Source organism: Plectropomus leopardus, chromosome 7 (genome assembly GCF_008729295.1).
Source record: "Plectropomus leopardus isolate mb chromosome 7, YSFRI_Pleo_2.0, whole genome shotgun sequence".
NCBI lineage: Eukaryota > Metazoa > Chordata > Actinopteri > Perciformes > Serranidae > Plectropomus > Plectropomus leopardus.
Window position 1 is genome coordinate 16,852,512 of NC_056469.1, and position 25,618 is coordinate 16,878,129.

Consider the following 25,618-nt stretch of genomic DNA (forward strand, 5'->3'; position numbering starts at 1 on the left):
CGTAATTATTATTATTTTGCCGCATTTTTATATACCTAATAATAATCGGGATATATTTTGACATCAATTTACATGTATAAATGGTCTCCATGGATGCTGCCATTGTTGTGTGACGTCAGACCACTGACGTAGGGGCACGCTGATTTGCCCCAGAGTTCACAAGTATAAACTTTGACTTTGAGTGGCGGTTGTACTTTTTCAAGTAGGGGGTCAGAAAATCTTGAATTCTGAGTTGTCTGGAACGCTGCATTACTTTCTGCATTATTTCCCTGATTAGTTTCATCTGACTTTTATCATTCTGGTTTGTCCGTCCCTGTTAGTCTTCCCTGCACACCTGTTCTGTTTTAGTCTTATTTGCTCCACCCTTGTGTTCCCAGTCACACCTTCAATATTTAGCCAATCCCTGTCTTTCCCTCCTTTCCCCTCTTACCCCAGCTGTGTGTCATTCTCCTGATGATATCCCCGTGCATATACTGTGTTTCCTTTTGTCCCTTGTCAGTTCATATGTTATCCCTGCTGTGATTCTAACCTGTAATCCTCTCTGTGATCTTCTGTTTTGTTTGCTCCTGTCTTTACACTAGTTCTTCCCTGCGGTTCTGGTTGGTTTCAGGTTTTTATTTGAGTTTGTTTGTACTTTGGGTTTTGCATACCTGCTTGTTTTTTGTGGACATTTTATAAACATTAAAGCTCATTTTTGTTGTGCGTTTGGGTCATCATCCAACCTCACCGTGACAATTCCACTGTAAGGCAAATTAGTGTTGTCCATAATTTAGGTATTTTAAGCCTAATTGTTTTGAGAATAAATGTGTTTATGTTGGAGTTTATGAGATGTTGCTACAGTTAGTTGTATTAGAGTAGTCCATTTGCAGATTAAATTAAAACACAGGAGACGAGGGAAAACTAAAGGTGTATTTTCCTCAATAAAACTCAAAGCGAAGTGAATCAATAGTTCAGTTTTACACAATAAAAAATATGTGGTTCTTTAATTTTAGTCCAAAAATGGGTCAAAGTACTGTGGTCTCCTTTGAGGTTTAGCCACTGCTTTTTTCATGTTCTCTTTATGCAAATGAAAGACACACAACACAAAGACACCATCATGGCACACATCATGCATGCATCACATCATGGCTTTTTATTTCCTAATAATTCTCTGTTGTCTTATAATCCTTAACTGCCTATAAGATTTTTGTTTCTTTCTCTTTTTTTTTTTTTTTTCTACAAACTAACACACAAATGAGAAAACCCACAGCTCAGGATTTTTAAACCACTGCTGGAAGAAATGCAAACTCTGAACATTTTTAGATAATAAAATAAGATAAAGGAGTTTTCAAAAAGGGGGGATATTATCTTACCAAAAAAAAAAAGAAATTAGCCTTTAGTACTAAAATAAATCAACTACCCAAAGACAAAGACTTATGACAAAGCCATGCTTTGAAAAAAAAATATATGATTAATATGATAGACTTCCCCAATATATTCCTGATGAGACAAAAGGGGGAAAAAGAGTTTTTGTGTGTAACACAGGGCATGTGTCCTGTATTAAATGTGGAATGGAAACTAGACAAGTCATTTCTCACCAGAGGGAAATGACAGCGGCACCTGACAAGACTGAAAATATTTGTCACTTCATTTGCAGGTCTTACCCTGAGAGGACGAAATGTATTCTTCCACCGTGGCTCTGTGTTTTGTGTGCTTTTGCTGTAAAGGTACGTTACACTTTAATGTTTTTTGCTCATAAGAAATGCATATAAACTGCATATAAACAGCTTTTTTGTGTCTAGTTTTTGTTCAGGCCAAGAATTAAACTTTTAAATGCATTTGTTTTTTATTTAATTCAAGTCCTTCTTGCCTCTCTTTGCATCGCTTCACATTTTCCTCTGCATTTTACTACAGTTACTCAAACTGAAGCCTCGTCTTGGAAGGCGAAGGTACCATCCTCAATTAAAGGTCTCCCTGGATCCTGTGTGGTGATTCCCTGCTCGTTTGACTATCCAGATCCAAACATACGGATCACTGAATTCACTGGGATGTGGGCCAAGGAGTCACATGAGCTCATTTATCACCCAGACGAGTCAAAAGTGATCCAGCAGTTTCGTAATCGGACCCAGCTGCTGGGGGATGTCAGTCAGAAGAACTGTTCTCTGAAGATTGATCCCCTTCAACAAAGTGACCAAGGGCCTTTTCATTTCAGGATTGAAATGAAAGACTACAACAAGTATTCTTACAGAGAAAATGCAGTCTCCATTACAATGATTAGTAAGTATTAACAGCTTTCACAAGAAGTCTTTGATAGTACAGTTAATGTTTGCACTGCCTGCTTATAATTCCCTTTTAATTGCAGTGTTGCAGTGAACATGGAGTGATTTTTCTTGTGTTATCGTAGCCTTTTTCAACTTCAGATGTAAAATTACATGTGTGAAAACAGTCAAGAATCCAAAGAACACTATTCAATGATACAACAGTGTTACCTCCATGGTTTATTTCACCTGTCTTAACTTTAAAAGTGGAATTTGTAACTATAAACTCAAACAAAGTCCTCTTACTGGTAGCAGTCGTCATTTAGGTTTCAATTGTCAAAAAATGTCTGATTCTCAGTTCCTTATTTGTGCTATTGTAACTGGTTGCCCTCCCGTTGTCTTAAATAACTTTGATCAAAACACAGCTGAGTTTCATTTCTCTAGACAGATTCATGACATTGAGGCCAAACGGCACCAGCTATGTCCAGCTGTCCCCACCGGCTATGTTATTGTAATACATTGGAACTTAGCATTTCTTTATGCTACAGCATTTCTGTAGTAACGGGCAGTTATGTTTAGGCACAAAAAGCGCTTGGTTATGTTTAGGAAAAGATCACTTTTTTGGCTTAAATCACTTGCTTTGACTATCAACTTGCATAATGACAGCTGGAAATGTCTCGCTAAAAAGCAACCTCCAGTTGACAAATTCAGCATGTGCAGAACGTCACTTTAGAAATGCTGACATGATATGTATGACACATACTAATGCATTGTTTCCACATGTAAGTTATAACGTCATTATTTTCACCTTGTTTGCCGTACAATAGCTCCCTGTCACTATCTTCCTTGTTGTTACAGATCAACTAAATCCCGTCAGTTTGTCTGTGAAAGACGAGTTAGTGGAGGCTCAAACTGTGTCTGCGTCCTGCTCTGTGTCTCACTCCTGCCCCAACTCTCCTCCTGTCTTCACCTGGAGTCACCCTGGACAGAAACATTTCCAAGCACAGCTGCTTGACAATGGCCAGTGGAAAGCGACATCTACTCTGACCTTTCACCCTACCAGTGCCGATCACAACAAGCCTTTACAGTGCACCTTAACATACAAGGGAGGGCAGCACCACAAAGCATCCAAGGTCCTCAGAGTAAACTGTGAGTGTATGATAGTGGCCATAATAAAGGCTGATGCTTTAAAGACTCTGTTTTAGGAAAGATACAGTGGATTGGATTTAGGGGATTTAAACGGAAATGTGTAGTCATCCTGTAAGCTATTTATGTGCACTGGAAAAAGATGCTGTCCCTTATTGTCATTTATCTCAGATGAGCTGGCTGCATGATGGACAGGAAATTTTGTCATCTGATCTAAATTTGTTATCATTCTACACTTTAGTTCATGATGACCACAAAGAAAAAACTAATGACATTTCCATCAGCCTTGATTGTTGTATGTCTTTAGTGCTAACGTGATAAACTACTGTAAAAGATGGTAAAAAAAAAAAATCTCTACATGATACCTGCCCCCCAAAATGTACTCCACCATATATTTCTCTATGCAGATGCTCCAGTGAATGTGAAGGTTGAACACAAGTCACATGTAAAGGAGGGGGAAGCTGTGTGGCTGAAATGTTCCAGCAATGCTCACCCTCCTGCCAGCAGCTATCAGTGGCATAATGACACTGGGGCCAAACTGTATCAAGGAGACATCTACGTGCTGCCAAACGTCTCCAGACACACAGGAGCTGTGTACTGTACTGCCATCAATACAATAGGACGACGCAAGTCAAGCCCTGTGCAGCTCAATGTGTTATGTAAGTAACCAATCAAAGAGATGTGACAATAGAACAAGCTTTTTTTAATTGAAACATATATAATAAAAGTAAGTCATAACTATATTTCTTGTGCTTACAGACGGTCCTGAGATTAAGACGGCCTCTTCCTGCTCTTCACAGGCAGATGTAGTAAAGTGTGTGTGCATTGCAGAGTCCAAGCCTCCCAGCATGGTTCATTTCATGCTTTCTGACAAAGTCCTGCCAAGTACCACAGTAGAGAAACACAGCTACCTTACCATCGGGACTCTGCAGGCAGAGTTTGGATCCTCTGACGTCGTCTTCTGTCTGGCAAACAACACGGAGGGCAATGCAAACCTTACACTGCCTTTACCTGTTAACAGTAAGCACGACTTTTAGAATTTTCAGAATGCATGAGAAACACCTGAAGACTGAAAGCTTCAATTTTATATTGATTTCAATTTTATATTGATTATATCTTACCTGTTTGGACAGGTAAGATGCAGAATCTTTATATTGTCATCGCCTGTGGAGCTGGTGGGATTTTGGTGATGCTTTTAATAACTTTGAAGGTTGTTAAGAAATGGTAAGTTTGTATGGCAAATGTGTCATGTCATTTAAAGTGAGTAGAAAATTGTTTCTCTTTTAAGTTGTGTTTTTTTTACTATAGCATTCAAATCTATAGACTGAGTCAGTTAAATGTGTACATAAAGTAAAATAATGTATACATTTGTACATTTAAGTCATGCATGTTGCAGTATATTTAATGGTGAAGGGTCAGATTTAGGAGGTTTTTGGTCGAGTCCAGCAGTGAGTTGCAGATTGAACCATCTAAAACCATTCTTAGTTAGAATTTCTTCAGAAATAAAAAGACCGGTTGATTAAAATCGCTGGGCACACTGAATAAAGTAGTTTCACAAAACAAAGAAAACATACTTATCATATTATATTCAATTTATTCCAGTCTCTAAAGTCTCTAAATTATTGTAGAGCATAATAACGTGTTCAGTTTTAGAGTCTGCATTGATGGGTGGTTGCGAAAAATGTCAATAGTTTTTTTTCAGGTTCCTACATTAAGAAGCTTTATTCTGCCAGCAGGGGGAGAGCTGAGGATACAACACCACCTCCCGAGAGCTCCACGAAGGCTTACAAAGATGTAGCACTCCCTAAATATGCTGCAACAAAAAGGTTTCATTCACCTCCATTTAAACAGAAATGTCACTGTCTAACCAAGCATAATACTTTCTTATAAAACATGTTTGTTTTTTTACATTCTGTCCACAGAAAAGAAAAGAGCTATGATGATGTGCACTGTTCTGACGTCTATGCCAATGATCATGTATATGGCAACATGGAGGTAAAACATTTTTTTTCTTCATTCACTCATTTTTCCATGCATGAGAGTGAAGTAAGTGTGTTTCCTACACAGACGGACTGGGATGATGCAATATACGCCAATATGTAACAGCATTGAACTCACCGGAGGAAAAGCCACAGCCTCCCTGTGTGGTGGCCAACTAATGTGGGTCAAGAAAGCTGTGCAAACAGTATTGATATATATATATATATATATATATATATATATATATATATATATATATATATATATATATATACACTTTTAAGCTATTTCTGTATATATGGCATTATTCTGTAATTTACACACACATACACACACACACACACACACACACACATACATATGTATATATATAGTCTGTCTCTTGTCTCATCAGCAGTAGCAAATATATTCTGAAAAATCACCATTAAACTATTAAACTTCAATGTTTTTTTACATGCAAATATGTTTGACAACTCTTATTTTAACACAATATCTGTCATCATCTGTAGCAACACCTATTGCTGCAGTTACACCCATTGAATTTCCTCTTCAGCAGAAATGATTTCTTTATCAGAATGACTCATACAAAATGTTTTGAAATGCTGGCTTCCTGCTGAATAGCACAGACTCTTAAATTAAACTGTAAAGGTTTGACCTTTTGTGCACTGCTGTAAAAGCATCAACACAAATGCATTTTGCCTCTCAAAACAGTTGTAGTGTATTGAAAGGAAAATTACAATGTGCTGGTCAATGTAGAAAAACTCTAGTGTGGCTTGATTTTAATAACAGGACGTTAAAAGGGGAAGCTGGTCACCATGGTAGGTGTTCATTGATAAGATTACTGAAGTGATCGTCAGCCACATGTTTAACACTGACCACTCACCACGGCACAAGCTTCAGACCTCAAACGATCATGAACTATAAACACAAATTCACTTTGGGATATACAGTACTCCTCCATTAACAGCCCAAGCATCTTTTTAATCTTTAAAATAATATCATTTTTGGGTGGGTTGTTGTCTGGAGCAAGTCACTCCACTCGTAGTTAGGGACAAAATGCCCCTGAGGCACCTTCATCCGTATCTGCAGTTTTGTTTTTTGCTGTATAAAAATGATTTAAACAAAACAAACAGCATAGAGCAAAATATAGCTGCTTACAGGCTATTTGCTAACAGCTAATTTAACTCTTTTTTTTAGCATTCAAATAATAAAAAATCAGAGAAAGAGATTTTTTTTAGAATGTGAAAAATGTGAAGGAGTTCTACAAAACAACTGGTTTGTTCATTGAAATTATATCCTAAATGAGTATGATGTTCTTAAAAAGGGTCAACTTTCCCAAAACTTTATACTCCTGTTTTTACACAATGATATTAATTAAAACAATGAAGACACAAAAATGCAGTGACATTTAAATGATATTTAATGTTAAACAGACATAAAAAATCACATTGACAGAGACCTTAAACATTAAAACACACCAAAACAGTAGATGGTAAATAACTAATTGTGGGAATGTCAGAGCAAAAGGCATTACAGTGTGCAGTGAGGTGTTAACTAAAACTGATCGTGTTTGTTAATTTACTCACTTTTTCACCTTTGTTCCAATAGTATATTTCTGTCATCATGCCACATCAGAGTAAATATCAATATCTAAGGAGAGTAAACTTTTACAAATGTTAGAGTCGTAAAACATTTAACTACAGATTTGAAACTTCTTGATGCATGAATTAATTTACCAACGAATAAAAGGTGATATTTAGGTCATGCACATGGGCTTATATCATATTTTGAGAATCGTGGAGCTCATCGCCTGCTTGCGTCCTCTGTACTGTACTGTGCAGTTCAGCGGCTTGTTGACGTCGGCAGGTCGAAAGGGAAAAGTCAGGGTTGACATTGTTTCCCACATCCACACGTTCAACCTCTTTGAACGTCGGGTGATGATTCCTGAGCGGCTCCAGGATAGTTGAGGGGGAATCACTGGGCAGGCGTGGGACACGGAGCAGGAGGCTGTTACTTGATCATTCACCTTCACAGACAGAGATGGAGGCTGTGGCTCACCTGAACAGTTTATGATACAATGATTTATTTTTTTTTTTTTTGGCATTTTTGCTTTTATTAGATAGGACAGATCAGCAGTGTGAAAGGGGGAGAGAGAGGGGATGAGAGGGGATGGGGCGCCTGCTTAATCCACTAAGCCACCGGACGCCCCATGATACAATGATTCTACCTTAAAATTATTAAAATCATCTATAATACTCACGTATGACATCAATGGACACTGCATTTCTTTTATAGGAGAAGCTTTTGTATTGTGGCATCTCGATCCTGAAGTAGAAAGGGCCCACATCAGTCGTCCTGACGCCATCTAGCAACATGGTGCAGTTGCGTGCTTGCAAATCTCCCAAAAATTGGGTTCGCTTTTTGTACTCCATAGGCAGTTTCCATTTGGGGATAGTGGTTGAGACAACCTTTCTCCCTTTCATCCAGTAACCCGTCCGCCTGTTCAGGGGCTGTTTGGAGATGGGCTTGGGGTAATTGTAGATGCAGGGAATAACCACACAGGATCCATGCAGGACAGGAATTTTTGTTGGTACGTTTGCAATCCACTGGCTGCTAGAAGATTGGACATCATGGATCACTGAAATTAAGAAAGAGCATGAATTTATTATTATCTGTAAGGTGAAGTATTTTATGCAAAAGCAGTTGGATTTAAGACTCACCATGCAGCAACAGAAAAGGGACCCATCGCCTCAGCTCCATCGCTGATGAGGAAACGATAGTTTAAGTGTAAAAAGGAGCAAATGAAAAACATATAAAACCACATCTCTGTTGTATTTTTGCACATATATCTATACTTCACTCACCTCTGAATCCTTTAAATACCTGTTTGAATAAAACCTTTACTGACAGTAGAGTGAGATTTATGCCATGTCTTTGGATGTCATATTTATAGTCTAGCTTCACCCTTCAGAATTGCTATTGTTATCAAATGTATTACAAAGCAGGGAGCTTGTGATGTGAGTCAGTGTTTAAACAGCTACAGCAGAAGCTCTTGGGGGTGGATGTTGTTGCAATATGTGATTACTTTCTTTTTGTTTGTCCTCTGTTTAACATTTTACTTCTGTCACTGTTTTTCACCAACAAATGATAACAAAGAGATTCCACAGAACACTGAGTTCCAGTAACGCACAAATGCTACAGTTTGTCTCAAAAACATGTGATGAATTAAAAAGATGAATCAACAAAGGACTGTTGTGTTTAAAGACCATCACATGTTGTCAGATATTTCTTATTTCAAACGAAAGGTCAGCACAGTCTGCAATAGAAAAGATTTATACAAGGAGGAGAGACTAGTTGCAACATTTATTTAAAACACAACCACATGCAAATTTAGTTTTATGCCAGTCTGTTTTTTCTTTTAGGGAAATACCACCAAACCACATTTTCTTTTGAGGAAATTGAATCTGGGGGAATTTCCATTCCTAAATTTCACAGCTTTACTGCTCAGGCACAGTTTGAAGGGTCATGTGATGGGCAGTCAAACGAGTTCAAATCTCACAAAGAGGAAGTGACAAGACTGGTACACAGCAATGTTTGACTGAAGTGCAGGAGACAATCCAGAAGACACATTTGAAAATCCTAGCATGGTGAAGGAATGGCCCGCCTTACTCTGCCTCTGATTGGCTAACCCTGACATTCTTACCACAATCATAACAAATCCCACTCCTGCCTCAACCAAACAAATCCAAACAACAAAGATAAGGAGAACAAGCCGCTCATATGGAGAGTAGGGGGGGTCATTCCTTTGCTATTCTGGGATTCCCAAATTTGTGTTTATTAGGATAACCAAAAGTCTTAACTTCACAAAAAGGGTTTCAGTACACAGTTAGACAGGCAAACAATCCTAAAAGTGACAGACAAAAGATGAGATCAAAAACAGGGGTGAATTGCTAAAAAACATGAACACTAACTTTACGTAAAAAATGCTGGAATGCTTGACACAAGCTGCAACGGACGAGCTGGCACAGGGAGCAGGGAGCACACAGATTAAATACACGAGGGAAGCAGGGTAATTGGCCACGGGTGCAGCCCATCAGGGCAGGGCAGACAATCACAAAAGCAGGAAACACACAAGGTGCAGAAAGTGGGGATCTGAAGCAAGAAGAGAGGTGAGTAACAAAAAAGCAAATAAATCTGGAGAATGATAACAAGTAAAAACACGAGCTTGAGAAAACATGACAGGAAGTATTTTTATTTTTAGCTGTGAAATATATTACTGCTGTTTTAGTAAAAACTCTAGTAAATTTGCAACCTAAAAGCAAAAAAAATCTACTTCTATGAATAAAATGTACCTATGGGAGTTCAGTGATGTAAACATTACAGCATGAGAGTTTTGGAGTGGTTGAACAAAGTGTGAGGGCCCTGACGCACCAAGCTTGTTGGTCATTCTCAGGCCAGCAGTGAATGTCCGTCACCCTAGTTTCAGTGGTGTTTCTCACATCGTTGGCACTCGTAGGCCATTGTTGACCCATGTTTGCTGTTTGCTCGTTTTTTTGGCTGATTCAGCATGATGAATTGTTTTGCATTGATGAATTAAATCACTCTGATTGGCAGTTAATCTTGGTGCACAAAAAATAATTAAGGAAAGCAACAAATGATGAAAGTCAATAGGGAGTGAGATCAAAGCAATCTTGTAATATCAAGTAAGATTTTTGTTTTGCTTTTTTTTTTGTCCTTTGAGCTCTTTAGCAGAAACAGCTCCTAAATGTATATTGTTCACTGGCTAATTAGCATCTTTTATCCATGCTGTTTGGTTTTCCTAGTTACCCACTGGCTGTAGTCTAATTAAAACAATGAAGACACAAAAATGCAGTGACATTTAAATGATATTTAATGTTAAACAGATATAAAAAATCACATTGACAGAGACCTTAAACATTAAAACACACCAAAACAGTAGATGGTAAATAACTAATTGTGGGAATGTCAGAGCAAAAGGCATTACAGTGTGCAGTGAGGTGTTAACTAAAACTGATCGTGTTTGTTAATTTACTCACTTTTTCAACTTTGTTCCAATAGTATATTTCTGTCATCATACCACATCAGAGTAAATATCAATATCTAAGGAGAGTAAACTTTTACAAATGTTAGAGTCGTAAAACATTTAACTACAGATTTGAAACTTCTTGATGCATGAATTAATTTACCAATGAATAAAAGGTGATATTTAGGTCATGCACATGGGCTTATATCATATCTTGAGAATCGTGGAGCTCATCGCCTGCTTGCGTCCTCTGTACTGTACTGTGCAGTTCAGCGGCTTGTTGACGTTGGCAGGTCAAAAGGGAAAAGTCAGGGTTGACACTGTTTCCCACATCCACACGTTCAACTTCTTTGAACGTCGGGTGATGATTCCTGAGCGGCTCCAGGATAGTTGAGGGGGAATCACTGGGCAGGCGTGGGACACGGAGCAGGAGGCTGTTACTTGATCATTCACCTTCACAGACAGAGATGGAGGCTGTGGCTCACCTGAACAGTTTAAAATCAGTCTCATCATGATTTATGATACAATGATTTTTTTTTTTTTTTGGCATTTTTGCCTTTATTAGATAGGACAGATCAGCAGTGTGAAAGGGGGGAGAGAGAGGGGATGAGAGGGGATGGGGCGCCTGCTTAATCCACTAAGCCACCGGATGCCCCATGATACAATGATTCTACCTTAAAATTATTAAAATCATCTATAATACTCACGTATGACATCAATGGACACTGCATTTCTTTTATAGGAGAAGCTTTTGTATTGTGGCATCTCGATCCTGAAGTAGAAAGGGCCCACATCAGTCGTCCTGACGCCATCTAGCAACATGGTTTTCCTAGTTACCCACTGGCTGTAGTCTTTGCGTTGTGTTCAAGTGCAACAAGGCGACAGTCTGCCTTCATCGCCACTGGTTCTTTTCTTTGGTTTGGTGTGTCTGGTCTTAATACATAGAGTATATATACACATTTGTTTGGTCTGTCACATAAGAGAAAATACAGATTAATGAAAAACTGATTCCACACATAAATAGTCTGAGAAACGACCCGTGGGAGGACGACAGACTCTCTGCTGTGATGATGATACAACCAAGGTCAAAATCCCTCAGTCTTTAGCAAAATCTTATCAGAATACAACTGTTGCTCAACAGAATTAAAGCAGAAAACATATGACAGTGGCAACCTTCACTAAGTCCCAATTGAACTGCTGGCGATCCCAAATGTCACATTGTTAATAATTTAATCTCTCAACAAGAGACTGAATAAGAAAAAACAGAAGTTTCAGCTCTAACAAAGATGACACAGGAAGTGAATTGGCAAACATCTTGAGAAAGACTAGAAAAAAAAACACAAGTGAAGTTGTACACACACACAGTTGTGCACAGTTTTAAGGAGGACACATTTGTGAAAGGCCTAAAAATGTCTTAAGACTCACATTTAAAGCCCCTGTTAAGAGAAATAATCAGTTGCACACTATCAATGGTTTTGGCCAAAAAAACAACATTAATACTGCAACATGAAAATCATATAAATATGAAGTTTGCAAGTTGTACAGGCTGTTCATATGCAGTGTTGGTATGTAGGCTATATTTAAAAGTAGCAGCAGTTCATGAATAATCCACCCAATCAGGAAGGCTGTGATCAAGTGTGCTGAGTGAAGAGGGAAGAGTATGAAGACTGAAAGTACAGGCTGGTGTGGTGGATGGGTCACACAATATTGGACTTTCCCCCAGGAAACCCAAATCTAACACAGGGCTAACTCTTTCTTCCACTTTTGTTTTGCAACACCAAAAAGCATAACACAGAGGAAGCGTTTTAAGATGAAGTTCAGCTCAGAGAGGTTCTCAAGATGCAGTTTTTTTACTAGTTGGAATAATCCACATTTGCATATATATTATCTGTGTGATCCATACTTCGATCCATCTGACCTAGAGGAACCTGCAAACACAAAAGTTGGGTTTAGTTAGGATTCCTGTAGAGTTTTAGACTTATAACTGTATTCTTTTCTTCTGTCTTAGTTACCATCTTCTCAGTATATTAAATTCAACTGATTGGGGTTTTTGTACCTCAGTGTTAACATAGACAGGTTCATCAATGGCCTTCACATCAGGAAGTTTTTTGTTTTCTTGTTTTTGGCAGGATGCTTGTCTGAAAAGACAAAAGAGACCTGTTTAATTTAAGAAACAGGAGATCAGAAGTGTGTCATTATGTCTGCAATTCACACGCACAGATGTGGTGGAATAACTACTTTCCTCATGATTGTAGTATTAAACTTTGCTTCCTCTATTGCTTATGCAGATACACAGTGATAAAAAAAAGACAATTCTATTCAATTGTTAATTCAAAATTGTTGCATAAAACAAACCTTTTGGCTGGGTTTGATGATGCTCGGCTAAAATTTGCATAGTATCCAGATTCCTCCCTGGTAAAAGATTGTGACCTGTGAAAAAACATCAAAAGATATAAGTGTCTCATCTGTCTAAAAAGATATTTAAAACAAATATAATTAAATAACCCCTGTAGATATGTTTTATGACCTAGGAAAATACTCTGCTTTGGATTATTTGTCTGGTTTTCCACAAACTGTACAAATGCCTCCATTAAAAGCTGTTTTTTTTTTTAAATTACATCTGTTGAGTCTACATCAAACAACTGGCTTACAAACTAGTTGTAAAGTCAAAAAAATTATATGTACCCATCTTTAAGTCAGAATTAAGGTGAGAAATATTTCCCTTCAGCAGATGAATGTGTAAAAATCCCTCTAACATCAAATTGCACACATCCTTCTGCACAGTGAACGTCAAACATCCAAGAGAATTATAAGCAAACGGAGGGGGCCTTTATAATGTCTGCACATGATTTATGTAAGAAAATCACAAGGATTGGTCATGAAACAAACACTCACTTTACAGACAAGCTAAAAGTGAAGTTACCTTTTGCGTTTTACATAAAAGACAATTCCAGCGACAAAAACAGTGATGAGCAGTGCAGCAACTGGAACAACGATGGTCATATACTTTGATGTTGAAAGCTTCTGGGTTGGATCAACTGTAGAGAAAAGTATGATTGCTGTGAACAATGATCTTTTCAGTAGAGTTGACACATAAATGTTTCATCTTAACCCTAAAAACTGTCCTGAGTGAACTCTGTGAACCTACTTGTTGTTGCTTCGAAGGTGGATGGTGTTTCTGTTTGGTTAGCAATACCTTTAAAAAAAAAAGAGTGACATTTTGATCTACTTTATTTGTTATAGATTATTGGAGAAATAATATTCAGCCTACTAGCAAATTGAAGAATACAGAAGCAAATTATATGAACCTGAATGAGATCATAAAACCTGAGAAGTTACCTGACTTGTTTATCTTGACTGGTGTAACACCTGTGGAGGAATCATGTAAAGTAATGATTTAATTTCCATTTATTTATATACACCTTTAATGGGCCCATATAAATAATGTATTACCTAAATTATAAATTATTTGAATCATAATTAAAATGTTCTAATGAATTCTTACCAGACACATCAATGAGGACAAGGTCGTTTATGAAACTGTAATTTTCATCCTTTACCATAATTCTAACGTAGATATCTCGGTCACTATTCATGATTCCTTTGATCATGAGGGAACAGTCTTTACCAGATGCGTCTCCAACAAGCTCAGTCTTTCCTCTGTAGTTCTCAAGTACAAATGAATTATTCGGGTGATAAATGAATGCATTTTTGTCCTTGTCATTGGTATCGAAGGAACTTAGCACACGCTTTTTCCAGAAAACTTTAACATCAGTGCCGTACTGGTCCGGATAGGTGAAATTACACGATATGGTCACGTTTCCGTCAAGTCTTGCATCAATCTTTTCAGGTACATTAATTTTCCAGTCTTGACCTGTGTTCAAAATCAAAGCAGAATTTATGTTCATTACTTCATACTTCAAATTAATAGCAAACACAACGTATTATGTCACCCACCATTTGATTTAGAGGCAAGGATCAATATGAAACTTAGATCAATCAGGTCCGGCAGCTTCATCTGAACCAAGAAAACATCCTGAGGTTATAATCCTGAACTCAAGAGAGGTAACTCACTTTTACAGAGGTATCTATCACATCTGGTAGCCTTCATACTACAAAGTCCTGGAGTTAAACTGACTGTATTCTGTGTAAAGTAAATACTCACTGTGAGAGGGACTCAGAGGAGGCTGTAGAGCTTTGTTGTGCTTTGTCAATATGTATTAGATCTTAAAATTGCTGGGACATTGTTGGGTGTGTTTCCTGTTGCAGTGAGGCTTGAAAAAAAGGAAGTTGAGACAAGAAATGAACTGAACATATATGCCTTTCTAAATGAGTTTGGGAGGAAATGTAACACATATATGCATCAAGAATCTTCAGGGCAAACACTGCAACTGTTGTAGAGTGAGCCTGTCATATCAATTTAAAATACTGTACAACGTGCTTGGATGTTAATTTGAAGATTAAGTTTATTTTTTGTTAACTTGATCCCTACGTGTATTTTTACACCTCCATGTAAAACCCCAACAGTTAATTTTACACTCAAAACAATAACTCAGAGGTGTGAAAATACAGAAGAAGTCTATAGGTTAACACAGACATTGGTGTCACGCAAGACTAATAGAGGCTAGTCCATTAAATATCTTTATACAAACAGGGGATTCTTAGCTTCCTATTGATGTCTATCAGTATTGTACTCCAAATATTACATAATGGCTGCTACCGTATCATACAAAAAGGCCTTCACAGTTATAGCATGGTGGCCTCAAGGATATGTGACAATGCCCGTTTCTTGAAAAATGCTGAAAAAACACATACAGAAAAGCTCAGGGACACTTATTTATTAGCCAGCAAAGTAACAAAAACAAGTGCACCCAGCAGCACTGTGCAGGAAGGTAAGAAAATGTTGAACCTCAGTCCATTTAATGAACAAAATTAGCATGCCCAGTCAGCAACTGACTTCACACAACAACATTCACAACTTGGATTAATTTTTTTTTTGATACAAAACACTTCATTATTTTGATAAGTAGACCATTTAGGCCTAAAGAAATGTAGATAATCAAGCGATGGACACATATTTGGACCTTAGGACTGCTTATGTAGCATTAATGTCAGGGAGTCAGCAACTTTCTATGTTTGGTGCTCATGTTTTTTTATGAAATGAACTGAACGATTAAATAATGGAGAATCTAAACAAGCTTATGATGTGTAGCATGTTCATTCTGACAAAGGTTTAAAATTAAACATGAATATTTTGACGTGTGGTGTTGAGCTGCTGAGCAAGAGCACAGGTCGCCAACAATTAGGCACAAAATATAAAAGTATAGTATCTTATTAAAAAGTCAGAGTGTAATATATCAAAAAACTGTCTTTAAAAAATCTTAGTATAGTAGGCCTATGTCATTTAAAAAAACACATATAGGGAATCTCATATTAAAAAGGCAGATACCCACTTTCTTTATCTTAAGACTTCTTAGCTTCAGCTGAACTTTAGAGTGAGTTTTTTTCAGACTGTGGATTTTGCCCCCATTACTTCAGTTTAATCATAGTAAGACTTTGCAGCCAGTATGGGCAGTAGCGAAGATTATAGTGATCAGTTACCCTTTAAATACACACAATGGCAGTTTTCAACAGCAGCTATAAAACTTAGTCAAGTCAGTTTAGCTCAAAATCACAAATTTGCCTCAATGCTCTTTTTTTCTGCACAAATAAAACCCTCTGCCATTAGACCTTCAGTTCACATTCAGGAGGCCATGAACTGCGCTGCCACAATATTAACCTGTTCAGCTGCCATCTGTTATATAGTACCCACACAATTTATGAAATCAGTCTTAAAAACTTTTTTAACTCACTATTAGGCTGTTTTTTTGTGTCTTGTTTTGTTCCATCAGCAAAATGCTGCTTTTTGGTCATAGTCATTTAGTGTCTCCTTGTGGTTGTTTTGTATCTTTTTTTAGTCATTTGGGTCACTTTGAAGTAATTTGGTGACTGATTGGGGCAAATTTATGTCTCTTCAAGATAATTTGGTGTCTTTTGTAGTGGTTTGGGACTCTGACTGAATTTTGTGTCTTGATGAGAAAATTTTCTGTCTCACTGTGTTAGTGTTGTGCATCTTTCAGATAACTTTGTGTCTTATTGAGGTCTCTTTGAAGTCGTTTAATGTCTGTGGTTTTGGGTCTTTTAGTTGTCATTTGGGACTCTGATGGATTTTTCTGTCTTGAGCTAATTTTGTGTCTCACTGAGCTAATTTTGTGTCTTTTTGATCATCGTATGTTGCTTTGTGGTCATTTTCTCTTTGTGCTGTGCTGTTTCTTGTCTCTTTGGAGTTGTTTTGTGGCTCTTTGCACTTACTTTACGTCTCTTTGTGGTCTTTTTTCTAGAAATATTGGTCATTTTCAGGCTCTTCCTGGTGATGTGAGTGATATTTTGATAGCTGATGAAGGCCAGGTAGGTTGCTGACACTTTGGGCCCCTTGGCATGTGCATGGTCAGCCCATTTAAGGATCCATCCATGGAGATATGGAAATTACATTAAAACATGCCCACGTACATGGGTGAAGTAACTTGGACAAGCAGCAAGTAGGCTAGGTCTATTATTAACATGTTTCTCCAATTAACCTTTTAAAACCTGGATTGTCATCACTTTTCGTGAGCGCATTCACACACCTTTCACAAGTTTTTAAACCTGTGAACCCTGATAAAATTGGTTTGATTTCTTGGAGGAAAAGGCAATGAGCAACTTGACAAGAAATGTACCGCAAATTGCAAGAATTTTTTTCAGATTTAGAAAATGATCATGATTTTATAAGGTGCAGGTTATAATGTCAAGAGGACTATCTTTAGAATTATTGCAATTAAATATTTACAGAATTATTACCATTTTAAGCACTTTTTTTCAAGTAATTTCCTTGCTTTTTTTATTTATTTATTTTTTCCTGTGTTTTTGTATTTTTTTATTTGTTTGTTTTGGGGTTTTTCAGGTATTTTTCTTATACGTTTTACTAATTTCTTGCTTTTTTGTGGGTAATTTCTTCTTAAGGCTTATTGCCTTCTGCCCATGTTTTTGAAGGGACTCAGTCAATTACCCCCAGAGTTAAGCTTATTTAAGGAACAACTGCATCTAAACGGAGAATCATGTCTCATATTGGATATGTTTTGTCATTGTCAAGGCTGCTGATGGGATGCATTTGCTGGTGCTTGATGCAGCTAAGGGAGACCACTAGGTGGAGTGAGACATGCTCACAACTCCCATGTGAACTTTGGCACTTGCAGTCCACCTGGAATGTGGGCCAAACTCGGATCTCAAGGTGCAGTCATATGACTTCCGGATGGCCAAATGAGACTCCACGGTGCTTGAAGTGATTCGCTGAAACTCATGCAACAAGTTTTGTGATCTTGAACCAGTCGGCTCCTGTTGGCACAAGTCAGTCCTGTCCTGGTTGGTTTCGGATTGCTGGGAAGAGACGCGCTGTTTGGGGAACAGTCGCTTACTCTGCAGGAGGATGACAGTGCGTTAAAGGCTCTGTGGATGCAAAAAGCACTGCTCCGTCACCTGTCCGCGCGTGGTGTGACCGCGAGTGCAGGCATAGATGGAGGATCTGAGACACGGGATTCCGCGGGACACAGCGGGAGAGGAGACGAGCTCATCGGTCAGTCAGCAGGCAGATGTCCGCTGCCGGAGCAGAGTAGCAGCGGTCAGCTCTCCCACTCTGTCCGCAGCACGTCTCACTTTACCTGGAGTCATGGACGCTGAGGGGAGGGTGGACGAGTCAAGACTGAGGATGCATATTTTCAAAAACGGTATTTCTATCTAGCTGTCTGTCTATCTATCTATCTACCTTGAATTTACATATCATTTAAGAGACAAACTTTTAAGTATTTATCAGTGTCTCAGTTTGAATTTGCAAAAGAAACTAATGATTATGAGGTCAAAACAGGCCAAACCGAAATCTCACATAATCCTTTAATGCCCATTTAGAAATTGCTAATCCAGTGAAATTCATGTTAGAAAGATTATTCGTATTTCTGTATCAATACAGTGTGGTGTGACATGTTAAGTGCTTGGTGTACAGTTATATAATGATATTATCTATATTGTTTTTCACATTGACCATTGTCACGATGAGGACTAATCAGCAAAATTGATATCTTTTATGCATTTCCATTTGTTTTTCTTTCATACACTTTTCATAGTCAACATGTGGTTTTAGTTTCTATAACAATGTCCACACATGCAGTGTTTTGCCATTACACTAAATTCTTCAACAAGGATTTTTATTATCTGATGTGTCCAGAAGCATCAATGAATGCAGATGCATCATAGGCCATTCCTGCACACTAAGAGGGAGTCAAGTGATGCTTTGCTTCAAGGCATTAGCTGGGCTACAGTCAAACCACTCTCTAAAATCTAACATTGCATTGTACATCTGACTCCCTCGAGCGAAGAACTCCAGCGTGACTACAGTGATAAAACAACATACACCATTCACGGTTGGTAAGATTTCAAAGAAGCAGAATAAAATCACATGAGATTCAGCAGCCTGACAAAAACATTCAGTGAAGTGTGACTTGCTGTTTAGGGAGCAGTAGCTTACTCTAATGAGAATACACCTGGATTAGTGTGTGAATATGTTAAACCAGCCCCCAAACACAGACCATCACTCAGCTGGTCCTGGTACGATCTTGGCATACTCATTAGACAACAGGCACAGGACAACAAACATCTACACAAAGGAGCACTCTGAATCTGACATATGAGCAGGAATGTGGAAACTCACCCTCCTTTTCTTTGACCTTTTGACCTTTATGCACATTCCATTCCAACATGGAAACATGGAAACCAAAGATTAAAGAACCTGCAGAGAAACACATTACATAAGACTTCTCAAATCCTGATGAAAGCAGGGTAAAGTTCAACAAATTTGGATCAGCAAATCCAAAGATTCTCTTTTCTCAAATGAAAATCTCTAATTCTTGCATGTAATTTATTCAAGGTTCATGCTAGTCTCGTGGACATTGGTTTGACTGACTGATAAAAGCTCAAGAAACCTCTTGGTTTGAATACACTAGTCAGTGATTTACATTAAAGATTTTAAATGATTGAAAGGTTCTCAATCTTTGTCCAGGTGGCGTGTGTCCCTCTGAGCGTGGCCTGGTGTGGCGTTTCCTGTTTGGGATGTACCCGTGCAGCTCCACAGCTTTAGAGCGCTCCCTGCTGCAGGAGCAGATGGTCGTACGTTACCAGGTCATGAAGAGAAAGTGGCAGCATTTCCTTCCTTCAGCCGTGCGGATGCACCTCAACGGCACTGACGGTAAAAGCCCAAACATGCACCAACACAATGAAAGAATTCATATAGCTCTCAAATATTTCAGCCTTTTATTCTTGTTTTTCTCTTTTTCTGCCCCACTTTCTCTTTTGAAAATGTCTGATCACATGATCCGAACTCCATTCCAGCTGAGCTGGTTGCAGCAGTCAGGTACTTTGACCAGAGGCAGGCACAGACCCAGCAGCAGACCCAGGACCGGTCTGAAGAAGTCAGAGACAGACTGGCTTTCTTGGAGCTTCAGGCGCAGGTTAGTTGACTTAAACATATGTCAGTATAATTCCATCTATTTGAATTTTATCTTTTCAACTTCATATGCACTTCTTTTCTAATATTCAATACATTTCTGCTTTAGATTCCTGTAGTTCCGTTAAATATTTTTTCTTTGTTCTGTAGTGGTGTTTGAAGTGGGAGGAGAGAAGTAAAGAGTGTTTGGGGATATTACACAACAGGATCTAATTATGCTAAACAAATATTACATGGCTTATTTACAAATGGTATAATTCGATCTCTCTGTACTCACTCAAGGGTTAAGCACATGTGAGAATGTTTGCATTTAGGAACCGCTGAAAGATTTGTGCATTCAGATAGTGATGCAGCTTCAACAGAATGAATTGAGACTAGTTTACAGCCCATATTCCATTTCTAGTGCAAGAACAAGTGTATTCAAATGTATTGACATCACTGTTTTTGTTTATTTTCCCCTGTTAAAAATTCTTGGGGGAGTTTTTCCTTAGGGACTGTTTGTTATTAATGAGAGGGGAGGAGGTGGTGCAAAAACAGGCATTTCAAGTATATTTTAAGCTATGGGGAAGAAGTACAGTATTTTTATTTTTATTTTTTTGGCTTAGGGGAGCGACAATCAACTTTAAATGTTTGTATTTTGTATTTATTTAAAATAAAATTAAAAAATGTCCTTCTTGTGATCAGATACTGTTTGAACGGGTTACATTTGACCAAGAGGAGCTGCGGGAAGCAACACGAATCATTGACAAGGATGTGCCAAGAACTAATAGAGACCTCAGCTATTACCAGTGAGTGATATCTAACCATTATGTCGTTGTTGGGTTTTTTTGCTTCACTTGAGAAATTTTGTGGAATCTTGATTGCTGTCCACTGACAAACTTTGTGAGAGAAAACATTCAGACATTTAGTTTTAGGGAACTATAAAAGACACTCTGCTCACATCAGTTGAGCTGAAGAGGGAAAAAAAGCAATATGTGGTCAACAAATATTGCTAAAAGATTATAATACCGACACAATTAACTCATAAGGCTACATCAACCTTTTAATGTTTACAAGAGGAATCATGCTACATTAAGCACAGCACATAGTTATGTGGGTCTCTCATACTTCGTTTCCTTTTGGATTAAGATGTGATTCCTAATGCTTGAAATTTACAACCAGCTGTTTACAGGCGATCAGCATTTTCTACCTATAACAGAGAGACTTTTGATATTCAGTTCAAAATTATTAAGTCTAGAGTATATTAAAGTATATTAAAGAATAAAAGTCACAGAAGTAAACTAAACTAATTTTGTATTTTTCTAAGGAAAAAAAACGTTGTTACCTACACTATAAAAATGAGAGAACAACTGTGATTATATTCTATGTTTCTGTGGATAATTCTCATAATTATAGAGCCGTGAGAATACTTTTTTTTTTTTTTTTTTGGACTTTGAATGTAAATAAGATGCAGAGTGCATAGGAAAATGCATTAAAATAGAGTTTGTTTTTCAAAAAGTGCTAGATCAGGATCCCCCAGACCCGCCTGTAAGCCCTGAATATCCTCAAATTCTCGAAACTGGCCCCCAGCTTCCTGTCATTTTGCAAAAGTGGCCTCCAGGCAAAGCAAGAGTGCGTGTCCTGCTACAGAGGCTTCAGAAAGCTGTTAACTCCACAGTGCACATCAAAGATGTTTCTGCAGTGTTCAACTAACTGTTTCACTCATGTGTGTTCAGGGGTGAAGGTTCAGGCAATCTACTGGTGTTACGAGATATCCTCATCACTTACGCTGCTTTCCATCCAGGTAAACTACAAGAGCAAGCACACCTCAGGTTTATTGACACTGACAAGATCAGACAACAACAGAGGCTGTGTGCTGTGCAGTTAAAGACACTGTTTGTTGTTTGTGCTTCTCACGTCTCGTTTGTTGATCCAGAGGTCAGTTATGCCCAAGGAATGAATGACCTGTGCAGTCGGTTCCTGGAGGTTCTCGACTCTGAGGTCGACACTTTCTGGAGTTTCTCCTGCTACATGGAGAAGTTTTCCAAGGACTTCAGGGCTGATGGTCTGCACAGGAAAATAGGTGGGATTACCAAAAACAAATGCAGTCATTTGTGTAAATAAATGTTATGTCTCCAGGATATATATGTTGTGAAATGAGATTTGCTCCTAAATGTGATTGCAAAGAAAGACTCAGGACCTCTAGTGGTAGAGCAAGAATATTGAAACTTCTCTCCAGATCAGTAGTTCTAATCTGTCATGTAGTATATAATGTATACATTAGTGGAAGAAGTACTCAGATCTTTTACTTGAGTAGAAGTTGCAATACCCAGTGTAGAAACACTCTGTTACAAGTGAAATCATGCATTTAAAATCTTACTTGAGTAAAAGTACAAAAGTGTAAGAATCAAAATATACTTAATTTACCAAAAGTAGTCATTATGCAGAATGGCCCATTTCAAAATATAACATACATTATTATAGTTAATTATGCATTTATTTGTTCATCACTTTAATGTTGCAGCTGGCAAAGGTGGAGCTTATTTTAAATTATTTATAAAAAAATGTATATGTATTACTTTATATACTGCTGGGTAGCTCCTGAATTTCCTTCTGAGAGTAAAGTGTTATTGATATAATAATATCATAATTTATTTGTTGATTATATTTTGTGTCTTTATCTGAATCTGTGAAGTAACTAAAGCTGTCAGATAAATGTAGTGTTGTAAACATTATAATATTTTCCTCTGAAGGAAATGCTCAAGTACAAGTACCTCAAAACTGTGCTTAAGTAGGCTGCAGTACTTTAGTATCTTCCTTATTTATTGTTAATGTGCAAGTGTTTGGGGTTTTCTCATCCTGTGTATTTGACAGATTAATTCAGATATCTAGCAGGTACATGTTTCTGAATCTGTCAAGTCTTTGAATTTATTATCAGGAGAAGTTTGATAATTCGACATTCAGACAACAACAGCAGGTCTTTATACTGTTTGGTATACTGTTGCTAGGGCAGCAGCTTTGGCCCCTGCTTACTTCCCGTCAGCTATCAAGGAAACTATAAAGAGCAACACAGATATATTTGGGGGAAGCATTTTTCCGTCAAAAGTGAAACACAGGTCGCCCAGCAGCTCACCTGATACAGCAGGTGCTGCCCATGTAAAAAGGTTGTCATTGCCACAGTGTCTGCGGGATCAGTTCCAACCTGCAGTCCTTTGCTGGGTGTCATCCCCCCTCTCTGTACCCTTTTATTCTTCAGATGTCCTCTACAATAAAGGCAAAAGCCAAAAAATAATCTTAATAAAAAGGAAAACACAGATATGATGGGTTATGGTGGGACTTGCTAATGCAAAATTCAAATGATATCACTGATGCAATGACCTATCCCTCTTTTATAGTTTCCTCCTCAACTACAGCGTTGACAGATATTAAAACACAAAATATACATGGACCCATTTAGAATGTTTTTGTCGTCAAGTGGACGATATATGAGATTATATTCTGCAGTGTAATGACAAAATTGTGTTTAATGTCTTTCAGAGTTGGAGGCCGCTCTGTTAAAGGAACTGGACCCTCAGCTTTACGCTCACTTGGTCACAGACAGCATGGAGAGCTTCACTTTCTGCCACAGGTAGAATTGTGCCGATCTTTCATCCATTCTGTATTTTTACTATCTACCTATGAGTATGACTTTATGATTTTATGTTTGTGTGTGTGTATGTGATGTGCATCCTTGAAGGTGGCTGCTGCTGGGTTTCCAGAGGGAGTTTGAACACAGTGACGCATTACGTTTGTTTGAGATCCTTAGCTGCGACCACCTGGAGCTGATCTCCCAGCAAGTAGACCGAGCCCGTTATCAGGAAAGGCTGGCACAAAATTGCAGCACAGGTGAAACAAAGAGCTCAGGTATGCAGAATAAATCAATCGGGCTGAATGTGGTGGTTTAGTTGCCTCTGTTGAATGCCTGACTTTCATGTTGTGATATGTCTTTGCAGAGGACAGTTTAGAGTCAGAGCCACAGGCAATCAACACTGACTTCACCTTTGAGCTCTTCATCTGTGCAGCCATCCTGTTAGAGAACAGAGAGTCTCTGCTGCGGTGCCGAGACGACGTGCAGCTCATCCAGTTTACCAGCAGGTTGCTCAATATATGAACATTTCAGCACAAAAAAGTATTGTGTATTTGTTAATAAATGTGTTGGTTAAACCTTTGCCTCTTTGTGCAGCCTTCAGGGAACACTGGACCTGAACAGCACGCTGAAGAAAGCTGAGCACCATTTGTTCAACTACTGCAAGCGCTGTGCTTGGGACTATGTGAATGGACAATGCAGAGCGCATAAGAGCAAAGGAGAGGACTTTCTTTATCAACTCCGTAGTTTACTTGTTTTAAAGTGACAGCTGCTATTTACATGTCAAAAAATACAATGAAACTGTAATTTATACCAAGGGACATAGGCAGTCCCTATATTGAATGTTGATGGCACATATTATTTATCTCAGTTTTTATTTCTGAGGGAAATATATATGGCTGCTTACCTTAACTTTTAACTGCTGTTTGTTATAAATGTAAAGTATTTATTATATGACAGTTGACCAACACCAACTGTTAGTTATTGTTTGGTCGCTCTCCTGAACAGCTATATGAATATAATAGAAAAAACTTAAAGGTCAATATTTTGGCAGGAGATAGGAATCCAAACTTTATTTTTCTTAATTTTTTTTTCTTTCCGGGTTATGCAATACTCAACAGCTAGATGAAAACAACTACTCGACAGGCGTGTGTGAACACTAAGATCTGGTGTGTCGCAACAGGTGGTGTCTGTAACGAACGGCAGTTATATTTAATGCCAGATGGGTATGTGTCAGAGAGGCCTATGTAACAAGAATAGACGTCCAGGTTTTGAGCTCTGGCAGTGGGACGGTGCAGTAAGGGGAAGGAAAACTTACTGTGTTGTATATTATTATAGACTGAAACACAAACACTAGATAAATAACATTAAAAATGATACCTCAATAAAACTACAGGAAATTGTTTACTATTTGGTGTTGACAGTATCAATGTTTCTTTTTTTTACATGCCTTACATAAAACAGGACCACAGTAGATATACTGTGGTTTTGTCCACCAGAGTAAATTGACTGCATTTTAATGGTAGTTTTCTACCTTAACATAAAAGCAGGGTTCCAACAATCATGGAAAACCTGGAAAAGTCATACAAATTCAATCATTCATGTTTTCCAGGTCTGGAAAAGTCATGGAATGAGTAAAAATCAATGGAAGTGTTGTAACAGTCCTAGAATTTTGTTTTTTGTGTTTTTTTTTATATTCTGTAACTGTTGATGTATCAAAGCTCTAATTTGCACTGATGTCTGATTTGGGTTTTTTTTTTTTTTACTATCGCATACGTTCCTTCATTTTCTCCCTGCATTCTGTCTCTCCTTTTATGTATGCTAGCTAGCTAAATTTATGTTTGAATAGACTTTGAATTTGATGTTTGAAAAAATGCCAGGCAAAAGTCATGGAAATGTTTTTAAATTTTGTCCATGACAATGTGTTGGAACCTTGATACAAAGAACTTTAAAATTTTTGTGTCAAATTCAAGCATTCACACACACACTTGAGGTTCGGTGTATTGCTCAAAGGCACTATAATGTGGACAAAAGGACAG

At 37.9% G+C, this 25,618-nt stretch overlaps 4 protein-coding genes across 10 annotated transcripts; 2 read left to right on the forward strand and 2 right to left on the reverse strand.

The window, feature by feature from the left end:
* The first annotated feature begins 1,583 nt into the window (after positions 1-1,583).
* Positions 1,584-5,824, forward strand: LOC121946099 (sialoadhesin-like). The gene is made up of 9 exons (XM_042490531.1): positions 1,584-1,706; positions 1,894-2,256; positions 3,096-3,386; positions 3,791-4,042; positions 4,143-4,403; positions 4,517-4,607; positions 5,117-5,209; positions 5,306-5,378; positions 5,451-5,824. The coding sequence occupies exons 1-9, from the start codon at positions 1,658-1,660 to the stop codon at positions 5,484-5,486; spliced, it is 1,509 nt and encodes a 502-aa protein (XP_042346465.1). The 5' UTR covers positions 1,584-1,657; the 3' UTR covers positions 5,487-5,824.
* Positions 5,825-6,805: 981 nt separating this feature from the next.
* On the reverse strand, positions 6,806-8,544 carry LOC121946115 (myelin-associated glycoprotein-like). Of its 3 annotated transcripts, XM_042490556.1 has the most exons (4): positions 8,228-8,544; positions 8,084-8,125; positions 7,624-8,001; positions 6,806-7,421 (listed from the first exon to the last, which is right to left on the reverse strand). In XM_042490556.1, the coding sequence occupies exons 2-4, from the start codon at positions 8,121-8,123 to the stop codon at positions 7,144-7,146; spliced, it is 696 nt and encodes a 231-aa protein (XP_042346490.1). In that variant the 5' UTR covers positions 8,124-8,125; positions 8,228-8,544; the 3' UTR covers positions 6,806-7,143. The 3 variants fall into 3 exon arrangements, with proteins under 3 accessions (XP_042346490.1, XP_042346489.1, XP_042346488.1); XM_042490555.1 differs by having other exon boundaries at positions 8,084-8,544; XM_042490554.1 differs by having other exon boundaries at positions 7,624-8,540.
* Positions 8,545-9,200: 656 nt separating this feature from the next.
* On the forward strand, positions 9,201-24,967 carry si:dkey-238d18.4 (TBC1 domain family member 15). Of its 3 annotated transcripts, none has more exons than XM_042490532.1 (11): positions 9,201-9,532; positions 17,576-18,206; positions 19,532-19,717; positions 19,861-19,979; positions 20,660-20,763; positions 21,691-21,758; positions 21,891-22,037; positions 23,492-23,582; positions 23,691-23,857; positions 23,947-24,088; positions 24,177-24,967. In XM_042490532.1, the coding sequence occupies exons 2-11, from the start codon at positions 17,996-17,998 to the stop codon at positions 24,343-24,345; spliced, it is 1,404 nt and encodes a 467-aa protein (XP_042346466.1). In that variant the 5' UTR covers positions 9,201-9,532; positions 17,576-17,995; the 3' UTR covers positions 24,346-24,967. The 3 variants fall into 3 exon arrangements, with proteins under 3 accessions (XP_042346466.1, XP_042346469.1, XP_042346468.1); XM_042490534.1 differs by lacking the exon at positions 9,201-9,532 and adding an exon at positions 16,786-16,821; XM_042490535.1 differs by lacking the exon at positions 17,576-18,206.
* On the reverse strand, positions 10,236-14,710 carry LOC121946112. Of its 3 annotated transcripts, none has more exons than XM_042490550.1 (10): positions 14,573-14,710; positions 14,365-14,425; positions 13,913-14,281; positions 13,747-13,776; positions 13,556-13,603; positions 13,331-13,445; positions 12,763-12,837; positions 12,464-12,545; positions 11,115-12,335; positions 10,236-10,860 (listed from the first exon to the last, which is right to left on the reverse strand). In XM_042490550.1, exons 2-9 carry the CDS (start codon positions 14,423-14,425, stop codon positions 12,261-12,263), a joined length of 855 nt encoding a protein of 284 aa, XP_042346484.1. In that variant the 5' UTR covers positions 14,573-14,710; the 3' UTR covers positions 10,236-10,860; positions 11,115-12,260. The 3 variants fall into 3 exon arrangements, with proteins under 3 accessions (XP_042346484.1, XP_042346483.1, XP_042346485.1); XM_042490549.1 differs by having other exon boundaries at positions 10,238-10,892; XM_042490551.1 differs by lacking the exons at positions 10,236-10,860; positions 11,115-12,335 and having other exon boundaries at positions 12,487-12,564.
* Positions 24,968-25,618: the final 651 nt, after the last annotated feature.